At 42.8% G+C, this 13,916-nt stretch overlaps 1 protein-coding gene across 6 annotated transcripts in view; it reads right to left on the bottom strand.

Moving 5' to 3' along the window:
• nrg1 (neuregulin 1) overlaps positions 1–11,177 on the bottom strand; it is a 30,490-nt gene extending 19,313 nt beyond the window's left edge. For 3 of the 6 annotated variants that reach the window (XM_061034620.1, XM_061034621.1, XM_061034623.1), the window contains exons 1-3: positions 9,986–10,953; positions 4,571–4,709; positions 1,138–1,196 (exon numbers count right to left, since the gene is read on the bottom strand). In XM_061034620.1, the coding sequence (XP_060890603.1) occupies positions 1,138–1,196; positions 4,571–4,709; positions 9,986–10,730 (943 nt within the window). In that variant the 5' untranslated portion in view covers positions 10,731–10,953. Of the gene's footprint in view, positions 1–1,137; positions 1,197–2,188; positions 2,257–4,570; positions 4,710–9,985; positions 10,954–11,036 lie in introns of those variants that run through there. The other 3 variants (XM_061034618.1, XM_061034619.1, XM_061034622.1) reach the window with 3 other exon arrangements.
• Between the last annotated feature and the right edge of the window lie 2,739 nt (positions 11,178–13,916).

Raw genomic sequence — 13,916 nt, 5'->3', positions numbered from 1 at the left:
TGCACTCAGTTCATTGAACTCAAAACCTTCAAATACTAGCCAATTCCAGTCATTACAGCGGTTCTTCAGGGTTCTGTCCTGGGCCCCCTTCTGTTCTATCTATCTCCTTCCTCTTGGCCATATCTTCTGTGAAAATATAGCATCCAGTTCCATTGCTATGCGGATGACACCCAGCTCTACCTATCCACCAAACCCACCTCCTCCCCCTCCTGCCTACAGGATATTAAATCCTGCTTCTCCTGCAACTTACTGAAATTAAACAGTGACAAAACCGATGTTCTCCTCATTTGCAGAAAAATCCACAACTTCAAAACCTGACAGTTTTTCTCTCACTGTTGACCACTCCTCCGTTTCAACCTCCTATCTCACCCTACAGTACTGCCATCATCATTAACACCCTGGTTACATAACCCTACCCCTAACCCACTTGCATAATCCCCCAGAACCCCCTCGAATAATCACATCACTCATTTCCTTCAGCAGCTTCATTGGCTTCGGTTAAATATTGCATCGACTAAAAGATTCTGCTCCTCAACTGTAAGGCCATCCATAACCTCGCTCCTCTGTACCTCTCTGAACTTTTGCACATGAACACACCCACCCGCACTCTTATGTGTTCTTCCTCCATTCAACTCACTGCACCAACCGCCCACCTGTCCACCACGGGGTCCTGAGCCTTTAGCCACTCTGCCCCCGGCCTCTGGAACTTTAATTTTATATTCTGTAAATTTGTCTTTTTAATGTTAAATGTATATATGTTTTGTTACTTTGTTGTTTTTATCTCTGCTTTGTAAAGTGACCTTGAGTGCTTTGGAAGGCACCTTAATATAAAATATATTATTATTATTATTATAACCCCATCACTAGTCCTAAACAACTAATTGATTTTTTTTAAATAATAAAAACCCTTGAAAGGATTGTGAAGAACCTTGTACACCTGACGCCGGGCGATGAGGCTGAAATTCAGCTCGATTTAAAAAAAGAGTTGTATAACTCGTAAATTGGGTCTAAACCAGCCTGATATCCTACAGTGTACGCCCGGCTTAAGGAAACGATTGAACAGGTACACAAACAGCACAAGCACAGTAACTGAGCATGCTCCAATCACAGAACGGTTAGATGAGGAAGTAAACATACTGTAAAAGCTGGCCATTACATAGTTTTGGCAGCGATCACCTGTAAATTCATTTGGACACCTGAGCAAGAAAGAAAGAACAGAGAAGAGACAAAGAGTTAGTTCATGAAAGAGACGTTAAAAACCCACATCATCATCACTGGTGTTAACAGGAAGGACCAGGTGGACCAAAGAGTCCAGTTTTAGTGTGTAAGACTGAGTTATAGTCTTAGACCTTTATTATAACTGAACTATTGTCTCCTAAGAAATGGTCTACATTAACCCCTCTGAATAATGTCTCAGCTGCAGACTGAAATGTGCATGTACATAAACAGCATAACATGTAAAGGGAGTCATGACTCATCCATTTAATTACATAGACCAATATGGAAACAACCAAGAGCACCAAGACCACAAAGCTCTAAGTTAGATCTGTATTTGATCAACCAGTGACTCTTCTGCACCATGTTGATGAGAACTACTGATGTGGCAACGAAATCATTCGTCTTAATATCTGAAAAGTTCTGATGCAGGATGATCCAGAAAATTCTGGAAAAACCACTAAAGTTTGACGTTCTGGACCGTACAGATGACCTTCAGATTACTTTTTAACAGCATGGATGACCTTCACTTGATCTCTGAACACTATGGACTTTTAAGACCTTGGAGTATCATGGGTGGCCCACAGATGACCTTGGAGAATTATGGATGACCGTCAGATGACCTTTTAATATCATGGATGACCTGCAGATGATCTCTGAAGAGTATAGTTGACCTCTAGATGACCTTGAAGCATTATGGATGACCTATAGATAACCTTGCAGAATTATGGATGACCTCTAAATAGAGTCTGATGGGATTTGGAGTACATGCAGGTTTCAGTTACTCTGCAGATGAGATCTGAACGCTTTAGAGCCATGAAACGGGCTCCTTAGATCAGTTTGGAACATATCAGCAGATTTTTCTCTGCATTTGAAGGTAACATGAATTACTCCTGCAGTTCTATGAGAAAATGTGACGGGGGTGAAACACCAGTAATGACATGTGGGATTGAATACAGGTGTGTAAACATACGTTTTGGGTCTGAGACTTTCTTAAGCACAGCTTGTTCACATCGGTGCCCAGTGAATCCTGCCGAGCACCTGGTGGATGGGCAGAGAGGGAGAGACATAAACAGTCCTGACAGGTGAAACAAATGAAATTACATGGACAAACACATAGACAGTGGAGCACAGACACACAAGAAAACAAAGGGTAATGGATACAAAACGACAACAATACTGATACTGGCAGGGAAACACTCATCTGCCCCCTTGTATGGACTCATCTATGGAAGTTACATCAGAAAATGTGTGGTTGCAGCAGGATGGAATGGGTAGTAGCGGGGTTGGATGGCTGATCAAATCTGTTGAAGAAAATGTTCATGTCATTCACCCACTCCTGGTCCCTAACCGGCTTTCAGGTCCTTCCAGACTCCTCTGGTGTTCTTCTACTGTATCTGTTTCCATTCAGGGGGTCAGTGTGTACATTGTGGAGGACAACAAGTACTTAGGAGAGAACTTGGACAATAAACTGGACTGGTCTAAGAACACAGAGGCCGTCTACAAAAAGGGCTGAGCCACCTCTACTTCCTGAGGAGGCTGAGGTCCTTTAACATCTGCAGGAAGATGCTGAGGATGTTGGTGGCCAGTGCTATCCTGCTTGCTGTTGTGTGCTGGGGCAGCTGAGTGTAGTGGACTCGAACAGTGCAATCTGTCCCCAAGCCAGTCAAAATGTTTGTCCATATCGAGCCTTAATCATACACCCTGCGAGCAACTGTAACAACCCAATTTCCCCCTGGGATTAATAAAGTATTTCTGATTCTGGGCCAGCTGGAAACAGCAAAAAAATGATGCCCGCACCTTGTGGACAGCAGAGATGAGCAATGGAGTAGTGCAAGCCTGGTAGAAGGTAGAGGCAGCAGATTTTCCCTGAAAATACTTAATTGCCTGTCCATAACCCTTGGCGGACATGGCTCTTCAATGTTGTGTGAAGGTCTGGAACAGTTTGGAGTGCAAGACCGAGGAGGTGATTGTCATTTTTAAAAAGGGGACCTGATGTTGTGTTCCAACTATCAGCAAAGCACACTACTTAACCATCAGGGAAAGTTTAGCTAACGAGGGAGTGCCCCTTAATTCCTTTGGGTGGTACTGTGACAATATGCAATATCAGGGTAATTTCATTGAGCCATCCAGTCCCTGTATAGCCAAATAAGTGTTGTTCCTTCATCCTTAGAATAAAGGAAAACAAGTTCCTGGTGGGTGCCGGTCTCTTGTCACTGATTTTGTGATTTTCCTGGATAAGATCTCAATGTGCAACTGGGAAGAACATCTGGTTTAGAAACCTTAGAATGGCATCTGTGCTTTTTACAGATGGTGTGGATCTGTTAGTGACATGAAGCTGGGCCAGACCTCCAGCAGGCATTTGGGTGGTTTTCAGCCAAGTAAGAAGTCACCAGATTGAGATTTAGCTCTTCAAGCCTAAATTCATGGTTCTCTGATTGTATCCAGAGCCTTGCTCTCTCTGGGCGGGGAGTACGTTTCTGTCATAGATAGGGAGTTGAAGTATGTCGGGGTCGATTTCAAAAAGTTTAAATGGATTGTGACATCTAAAGATGGCTTAGTGCAGCATCAACAAGTGGTCCAGTATCTGATCAGGATCCTCCTCTGTCCATTCTTTGGTGGATTTCTGAGATAGTTGGACTCATACTAGGCCCTGGGGTAGACCTATATATAATCCCTCCCTGATTTGGTCTAGAGTCTCCTTGGTCTTCCAGGAGAAGCTGGAAAATGTTGCTGGTCAGAAGGATGTCTGGACTCATTTCTTAGCCTGCTGACAATCAACCCTGGCCCGGATAAGTGCTGGATAATGGAAGGATGGATGAATAAATCTCTCTTTCCCCTCTGTCACTGTACACTGCTGACGCTGATGTTAAAATGTGTATGGTTGTTTTCTGATTGTTTCTATAAAGTAGTGCTACAGTACTGAAATATAATTTTACCCCAGTGAATAAAGTGTTCAATGTTTTTGAGAGCTGGACTTGAAGGTCAGGGATTGAGGGCTATTATGGAAAATTATTTGGCAGTGAATAAACTCAGTAACAGGCTGGGATTAACATTTTATCTGCAGCTTTCTTAACAATAACATCTCTAATTCACATCACTGAGATGTACTGCCCTCCCGCATTTCTACATTTTCTGGTTGAATCAAACTTTATTTCATCATAATTGTATTGTTTGCTTCAATATGGGCAGATATTGTTTCTTTCAGAGCAGCTCTTCCTTTAAATCACCTCTTAACTCACCTGTGTTATTTATTGAACATGAAGAGGACATAACCCATCCCAGCAGTAAATACACCTTCATTCAGATGAGCTCTTGAATCACAGTCACTGTTAGAACCTTTTGGGAGTCGTACCTGCAGAGAAACTTTGTGCTGCCGGGCATGATTTCGAGGGTGAAGCACTCTCCTCCGTTGACGCAGTAGTTCCTCTGGCTGTTGCTGCAGCGCGTCACATGACTGGAGGTCTTCGCTTTAGTGGTGGTGCTGGTGGCAGCTGCAGAGGACGAAAGGTTATTACAGCAGCAAGAACAGCACAGGTACAGAGTGTACAGTTAGGACAGTAAATGTGAAAACCAATGTAAAGCATGTTGAAAAAGTCTTTCAAACACTCACTGTCTGTCAGACTGGGTTCATTTGAATTTAAAACCAGTTGGACTAAATATATAAAATACTTTAAAACATTCATATTTAAACCAGCACATTTTTCATTCGATAAAACATCAGGGGTTGGAGCTGCAAGTTTAGTCTCATTTTATTATTTAGATTACTACGTTGGGCTATTTTGACTTTTACAGCCAGGAAATGAAGGACACATGTGATTTCACTTCCCTATGAGAAGAGAGTGGGGGGGGGGGGACATGCAGCAGCGCCTGGGGGGGTCAGGATGGCTCCGTTTATTGAGTTTGAATCGTGGTTGCTGAGTGAAGTCGTTCTCTATGAGGACGTCATACTATGTGCTGAGCAAAGCATATTTTATTCAGTATTTGTCCAGATTTAAGAACATTTGACACAGAGGTCAAACTTCACACTGACAGTTCAGATGTAGACTTGTGTCTATTACCAGTTTATCGTTTATAATACTCAGAGCAGTGAAGGAGACTGAACACATGTTGGAGCAGTTTGTTCAGCATCAGTCTGTCCCCAGAGATCACACACTTTAAACAGCTGATCAATTGAAGTTTTTGTTTGTTGTCCGCCAATCTTTATGAGCAATGGCACGTTCCCTCACTCTCCCGTATGAGCTCTCTCTCCCTCTTATGGTACAGACCCACAGTTTTCTTTAAATACATGTTTTTGACACAATGAGGCTGTTTGAAAGGCCCAGCCAGCCTGGTCTACACTGCAAGCAAACCGCAAGCTAATGTTGAGTAAATCAACTTTAAGGAGTGCCTTTTTTATGGAAAGACTCCTCGATCAAGACAACAGGTGAGCAGTAGATGTGTGCAGTGCTTCTGTCACATCTCTCATTTTTATACATTATAAAAAATTAAAGGTGTCACAGACGTGAACATGATGTTTGGTCTGCTCAGTGTTGGTATCTCTGCAGAAAGGGTTCAGCTTATGATGGAATGGTAATGCCAGTTTCTAGTCCCTCTGGCCTTGTTCAATTTGTTTTGAAGAGAATAAAGATGAAGAGATATTTCATTTGATCATGGCAGTCACTTTGGTTGTCACTGAAATCAACAGTCATTTCAAATATGTTGAAGATGTGTAAGAAAGCACACATCACCGTGCAGCAGCCCTCAGCGAAAATACAATTATCTGTAATAGATCACTGTGTGATATTTACACAAACACCCTGCTCTTCATTTAGCTAAAGAATGCTAACTGTGCAAAGCTAGGCTAAAACCACTGTGGACCTCGACCTGACTTCCTGGGGTCTGTTTCAGAAACACAGCTGAACAAACCCTAAGTCTAACCCTGAGCTCTCAGTTGATTTACCCTCAGGTGGGAAACTCTGAGTTTCTGGTTCCAGATCAACTGATTTGAGTTCAATCAACTCTGAGTAGGTTCCCTTGGTGTTCAGCGCGTGCACCACAACGATAAATAGCCCCGATACTACGATTCACCGTGCCAACAGGTGACAATTACAAGTCCTTATACTTTTCCCCACTTGATCTATACATATGAACCTGGACATGAAGAGGTTTTAAGTTAAAACAAGTAAAGGACAGAGAACTGGTGTGCTCATGTCAGCGCGTTAGTTTGACTGTAGAATAATAGGTTATTTCATCAGAATTGTAATATTAAAGGTTAAAACTGGTGAAAATGTGTTGAACCTGAAATGTAATTTAATTTAGGTTCAATGCAGCGGGAGAAAACTGACTTCAAAGCAGCTCAAAATGTAATATAAGAACAAACTCGGCTAATGGTAGTACCTTAGTTTAATCATATTTTTGGCTATTAAATAAAAGAATATCATTGAGTGGATATTTCAATGTGCATTAGGCCCAACATAATGCTGGTATCATACACACACACACACACACACACACACACACATTTCCTCTACTTATATCCTGTTTAGTTCATTCATTAGATGAACATCTCCAGATGTAAATGTATGCTTATTCCCTGCAGAGAAACACTGCAGTCCCTTCATCTCGAGGCTCCTCGACTAAAGAACATTTTTTACAAAACAGTTTATTTTATTGACCTAAAGTGTTCCTCCCAGATAATATTAAAACAACCTGTATATTTATTCAGACAAACGATGAATCTCCAGGAAATTAAACCGTGTTTCCAGCTTAGAGGAGATGGAGAGAAACCCAGGGTTCATTGAAGAAAACCTGCTCCCAACCAGGTTAGGTTCACAGACTTAGTTACCATAGTAACAGACTCACAGCTTAAGTTACCATAGTAACAGACTCAGAGCTTCAGTTACGCCTCTTTCTTAGGTTTGAGTGACCTCACTTACAGAAAAGGAAAACCCAGTTTCCCTTAATTAAAGTAAGACTCAGTGAGAGTGTTAACCAGCTGATTGTACATGTCAACAGCACCAACACTGCCCCCTCTACTGGAGATAATTATAACAGCAGGAAGTCAGAGTGTTAACCAGCTGATTGTACATGTCAACAGCACCAACACTGCCCCCTCTACTGGAGATAATTATAACAGCAGGAAGTCAGAGTGTTAACCAGCTGATTGTACATGTCAACAGCACCAACACTGCCCCCTCTACTGGAGATAATTATAACAGCAGGAAGTCAGAGTGTTAACCAGCTGATTGTACATGTTAACAGCACCAACACTGCCCCCTCTACTGGAGATAATTATAACAGCAGGAAGTCAGAGTGTTAACCAGCTGATTGTACATGTCAACAGCACCAACACTGCCCCCTCTACTGGAGATAATTATAACAGCAGGAAGTCAGAGTGTTAACCAGCTGATTGTACATGTTAACAGCACCAACACTGCCCCCTCTACTGGAGATAATTATAACAGCAGGAAGTCAGAGTGTTAACCAGCTGATTGTACATGTTAACAGCACCAACACTGCCCCCTCTACTGGAGATAATTATAACAGCAGGAAGTCAGAGTGTTAACCAGCTGATTGTACATGTTAACAGCACCAACACTGCCCCCTCTACTGGAGATAATTATAACAGCAGGAAGTCAGAGTGTTAACCAGCTGATTGTACATGTTAACAGCACCAACACTGCCCCCTCTACTGGAGATAATTATAACAGCAGGAAGTCAGAGTGTTAACCAGCTGATTGTACATGTTAACAGCACCAACACTGCCCCCTCTACTGGAGATAATTATAACAGCAGGAAGTCAGAGTGTTAACCAGCTGATTGTACATGTTAACAGCACCAACACTGCCCCCTCTACTGGAGATAATTATAACAGCAGGAAGTCAGAGTGTTAACCAGCTAATTGTACATGTTAACAGCACCAACACTGCCCCCTCTACTGGAGATAATTATAACAGCAGGAAGTCAGAGTGTTAACCAGCTGATTGTACATGTTAACAGCACCAACACTGCCCCCTCTACTGGAGATAATTATAACAGCAGGAAGTCAGAGTGTTAACCAGCTGATTGTACATGTCAACAGCACCAACACTGCCCCCTCTACTGGAGATAATTATAACAGCAGGAAGTCAGAGTGTTAACCAGCTGATTGTACATGTTAACAGCACCAACACTGCCCCCTCTACTGGAGATAATTACTTCCTTGGACTAAACCCCAGAGATGTGACTACATCAGACGTGTCATGGCGGTCTGCAGACACACTGATTAGTGGGATGTTTTCTTTTCTTGAGGCGGATGGATAGAGGGGGCATCAATTAGCCGCCAGCGACTCTGACCTTGAAATGGAGCACGGGCAGAAAGCAGGAAGTCTTCATGTACCACAGCCTCGAGTTTCAGTCTGTGTCCTGCATCATTTATTGATTTCACTGTTTCAGATGACTGGAAATGTTCCTCCACACATTTTAGGGACCTTCCTCATTATATATTCAGAATAACACCATAAAAACGTCCACTTACTGTTCTGAGCCCAAATCACTGCAGTACAATGTGAGCATGAATAGTTAAAGAGGCCGACTGAAGGTTCCTCAGGTCTCAACACAAACGTTGTTGTGTGTAATATTTCAGAGCTTAGTCACAGCCGCTCTGCAGCTCTCTGCAAGTCTCAACATGTCTGCAGCCACAACCAGTCCAAAAACAGGATACTTACGTTCCAGCCCGCAGAGCAGATGCAACACCTGAATATACCTTTATATACCTTTATATACATTAATATACCTTTATATACCTTTATATACTTTTATATACCTTTATATACCTTTATATACTTTATATACCTTAATATACTTTTATATACCTTTATATACCTTAATATACCTTTATATACCTTTATATACTTTTATATACCTTTATATACCTTTATATACCTTTATATACCTTTATATACTTTATATACTTTTATATACCTTTATATACCTTAATATACCTTTATATACCTTTATATACTTTTATATACCTTTATATACCTTTATATACTTTTATATACCTTTATATACCTTAATATACCTTTATATACCTTTATATACTTTTATATACCTTTATATACCTTTATATACTTTTATATACCTTTATATACCTTTATATACCTTAATATACCTTTATATACTTTATATACTTTTATATACCTTTATATACCTTAATATACCTTTATATACCTTTATATACTTTTATATACCTTTATATACCTTTATATACTTTTATATACCTTTATATACCTTAATATACCTTTATATACCTTTATATACTTTTATATACCTTTATATACCTTAATATACCTTTATATACCTTTATATACCTTTATATACCTTAATATACCTTTATATACTTTTATATACTTTTATATACCTTAATATACCTTTATATACCTTTATATACCTTAATATACCTTTATATACTTTTATATACCTTTATATACCTTAATATACCTTAATATACCTTTACATACTTTTATATACCTTTATATACCTTAATATACCTTAATATACCTTTACATACTTTTATATACCTTTATATACCTTAATATACCTTTAGTTTATGCTTAACCTTTATATACCTTTAGTTTATGCTTAACCTTTATATACCTTTAGTTTATGCTTAACCTTTATATACCTTTAGTTTATGCTTAACCTTCATATATCTTTATGTGTTTTAACCTTCATATACACTAACCATAGAGCTCCCAGTGTTCCCAGAGCTCCCAGTGAACATGTGTGGTAATGTGCTGGTACTTACAGACTGTTGGGATGATGTCGTTGGTCTCCTGTGTTGTCAGAGGGTGGGGGGTCTGTTTGGTGGTGCTGGGACGTTCAGCGTTGTACTTCAGGGTCACAGAGGGATCAGGAGGAACCTTCGGCCCTCTTGTGGATTTGTCTTCCAGGAAAACATCTGGATGTCCCGGTGTGAGTGCATGACGTTCCATTGTGATGGAGGGGCTCAGGGAGGTGGAAGTCAGGGGGGCTGAGGTTAGAGAGGTGGGGGAAAGAGATGAGAGAGGGACGGACACAGTCAGTCCCAGTGTGGGGTCGGCTGAGATGATGAAAGGGTCCTGTCCGATGGGTTTAGGGTCGAGGTGAGTGGGTGGTTCGTACTCAAAGATCTTATCCACAAAGACCCACTTGAGTCCAGCGGTGCAGAGAGCGAGGCTGAGCAGGCAGGCCAGGATGGGCAGGATGCAGATTTTCTCTGAGTGCACACAGTTTCTAATCTGTTCCATCTCTACGCACACACAGCAGCTCCCCGCCAACGCCATGATGCCCACAGCCCCCATGTGCTCGCCATCATCAGCACCGGCCTCTGCGTCTCCCTCTGCAGCCTCCTCCCCGCTCTGACCAGCTGCCTCCTCTTCCTCTGCCTCTTCCTGTTTCTCCTTTGGTTTCTCCTCGGGGACTCGTCCGGTGTCGACAGTCGAGCTGGTGGGGGAGGCCGCTGCAGGAGGGGGGGGCGGCCCTGCAGAGAAGTCGTCCGTGCCCTCAGTCATCCTGTCCTGCTGGAGGATGAAGAGTTCTAACCCAGAGCATCACAGAGCGTCTGTCTGCGTCCCATCGGCTCCTGTTTGTGTTCCATGGTCAGCTTTAGGAGATTACAACGTTGTTAACACTCTCTGAGCTTTGAAGACAGTCTGCACACGAGGAAGAGGGGATCCTTATTCATGCTTTCTCAGAGGAAACACCAGAATCAGTCTATAAAGACAAGCCTCACATTTGCTGCAGACAGAAACAGAAGCCGAGGCTAAGATTCTTGAAATGTTGAACACAGTGCAGAGTGAACATGAGCACACACTCACCTGAGCTTTGATGAAGCATGAGGCGGGCCGGCTGCAGCTGCAGCAGCTGGAGAGACGAAGACGGGACGGCCGAGCACTGCGGATACATGCTGTCTGCTGAAGTCGACTCGCTGAACGCTGAATCATCAGGGAGCGGCAGGTGCCCTTCCTCTCAGCCAGCAGAAACAGATGAGTAAGGAGAACGAGAGAGAAAGACACTTACAGAGAGGGAGGGGGGGCTGCAGCAGAGGATGGGATACTCCCCTTTTCCTCCCCTCACCCCTCCTCTGTCTCCTCCCCTCACCCCTCCTCTGTCTCTCTCGGTCAGTGATAGCAGGGCGTTCTCCTCCCTCTCCTCCTCTTCCTGTCTCTGATCCGAGCACAAAGCATCCAGCTAAGCAAGTTCCTACTTGATCCAATTAGAGTGTACGGCAGCCAATCCCAGGTCGGCACACTGCTGTAGCCCCCCCCCCCCCCCCCCCCCCCCCCCCCCCCACAGCACCACTCCCCATTGATAACACTGATACCACAGGGTGTGTTTCTGTGAGGGGGAAGCAGACATATGATCCTGGGGGGGGATCAGCAGTGATGTGCTCTCATCATTTACTGTTTGTGTTAATATATGAAGAACACATCCTAATGACATACATATTTCAATATATAAAATATATTTTGTTTACTGTTTGCTGCACCAATGAAGTCAGATATCGCTGCTGCACTTTTTAAAGAAGTTCATGACAGTTAATTAAAGTGATCTCTGCGGTCTGAAATAAAACAATGTTCATTTTGGAGATATTGATCCCGAAACTAACACTTCCTCTTCCTCTGTGACAGAAAGATGGTCAATAAAACCCCTCTACACACACACACACACACACACACACACACACAGAACTCTAACCCTTCTGAGGAGGATTAAACGTGGGCCTAAAGGTCAGATCAGCTGTGACCCTCTCAGACAGAATTAATCCCACTAATGGGTCCTGTGTGTGTGTGTGTGTGTGTGTGTGTGTGTGTGTGTGTGTGTGTGTGTGTGTGTGTGTGTGTGTGTGTGTGTGTGTGTATGTTTACATGGCTTAGGACCAAGCAAAAACACTTTGTGTATTTTTTGTGTGACATCACCATTCATCAGCATGCAGGGATGATAAATAAATAAAAAAACATAAATTATACAATAATAACTCAATACATTGATTATGTAATTAAATCATGCTTTCAGTTTCATCCATTCTGACCACTCAGGGCGGGGCTTAAAATTGATATGACCCACCTCCCTCAGTCATAGGTTTATATTTTAAACCAACAGTCACATGACCTGAGATGACACAAAGGACATGTTAAGATGTGGAAAGTCCTCCAGAGGGCAATAATGAGACACACCTCAGAGTTTCACACCTGAGAGTTTAAAACAGTCTCTAAATGTACTATGGGAGGTAGAGCCTTCAGTTATCAGGCCTGCTCGTGGTACCTACAGTCTCTAAATGTACTATGGGAGGTAGAGCCTTCAGTTATCAGGCCTGCTCGTGGTACAGTCTCTAAATGTACTATGTGAGGTAGAGCCTTCAGTTATCAGACCTGCTCGTGGTACAGTCTCTAAATGTACTATGGGAGGTAGAGCCTTCAGTTATCAGGCCTGCTCGTGGTACAGTCTCTAAATGTACTATGGGAGGTAGAGCCTTCAGTTATCAGGCCTGCTCGTGGTACAGTCTCTAAATGTACTATGGGAGGTAGAGCCTTCAGTTATCAGACCTGCTCGTGGTACCTACGGTCTCTAAATGTACTATGGGAGGTAGAGCCTTGAGTTATCAGGCCTGCTCGTGGTACAGTCTCTAAATGTACTGTGGGAGGTAGAGCCTTCAGTTATTAGACCTGTTCGTGGTACCTACGGTCTCTAAATGTATTATGGGAGGTAGAATCTTCAGTTATCAGGCCTGCTTGTGGTACAGTCTCTAAATGTACTATGGGAGGTAGAGCCTTCAGTTATCAGGCCTGCTCGTGGTACGGTCTCTAAATGTTCTATGGGAGGTAGAGCCTTCATTTATCAGGTCTGCTCGTGGTACTGTCTCTAAATGTACTATAGGAGGTAGAGCCTTCAGTTATCAGGCCTGCTCGTGGTACAGTCTCTAAATGTACTATGTGAGGTAGAGCCTTCAGTTATCAGGCCTGCTCGTGGTACAGTCTCTAAATGTACTATGGGAGGTAGAGCCTTCAGTTATCAGGCCTGCTCGTGGTACAGTCTCTAAATGTACTATGGGAGGTAGAGCCTTCAGTTATCAGACCTGCTCGTGGTACCTACGGTCTCTAAATGTATTATGGGAGGTAGAGCCTTGAGTTATCAGGCCTGCTCGTGGTACAGTCTCTAAATGTACTGTGGGAGGTAGAGCCTTCAGTTATCAGACCTGCTCGTGGTACCTACGGTCTCTAAATGTACTATGGGAGGTAGAGCCTTGAGTTATCAGGCCTGCTCGTGGTACAGTCTCTAAATGTACTGTGGGAGGTAGAGCCTTCAGTTATTAGACCTGTTCGTGGTACCTACGGTCTCTAAATGTATTATGGGAGGTAGAATCTTCAGTTATCAGGCCTGCTTGTGGTACAGTCTCTAAATGTACTATGGGAGGTAGAGCCTTCAGTTATCAGGCCTGCTCGTGGTACGGTCTCTAAATGTTCTATGGGAGGTAGAGCCTTCATTTATCAGGTCTGCTCATGGTACTGTCTCTAAATGTATTATGGGAGGTAGAGCCTTCATTTATCAGGTCTGCTCATGGTACTGTCTCTAAATGTACTATGGGAGGTAGAGCCTTCAGTTATCAGGCCTGCTCGTGGTACTGTCTCTAAATGTACTATGGGAGGTAGAGCCTTCAGTTATCAGGCCTGCTCATGGTACTGTCTCTAAATGTACTA

This window comes from Labrus mixtus, unplaced genomic scaffold (genome assembly GCF_963584025.1).
Source record: "Labrus mixtus unplaced genomic scaffold, fLabMix1.1 SCAFFOLD_61, whole genome shotgun sequence".
In the NCBI taxonomy this organism is placed as follows: domain Eukaryota; kingdom Metazoa; phylum Chordata; class Actinopteri; order Labriformes; family Labridae; genus Labrus; species Labrus mixtus.
Note: the sequence above shows the minus strand (reverse complement) of the source record. Positions and strands in the feature narration are given on the sequence as shown.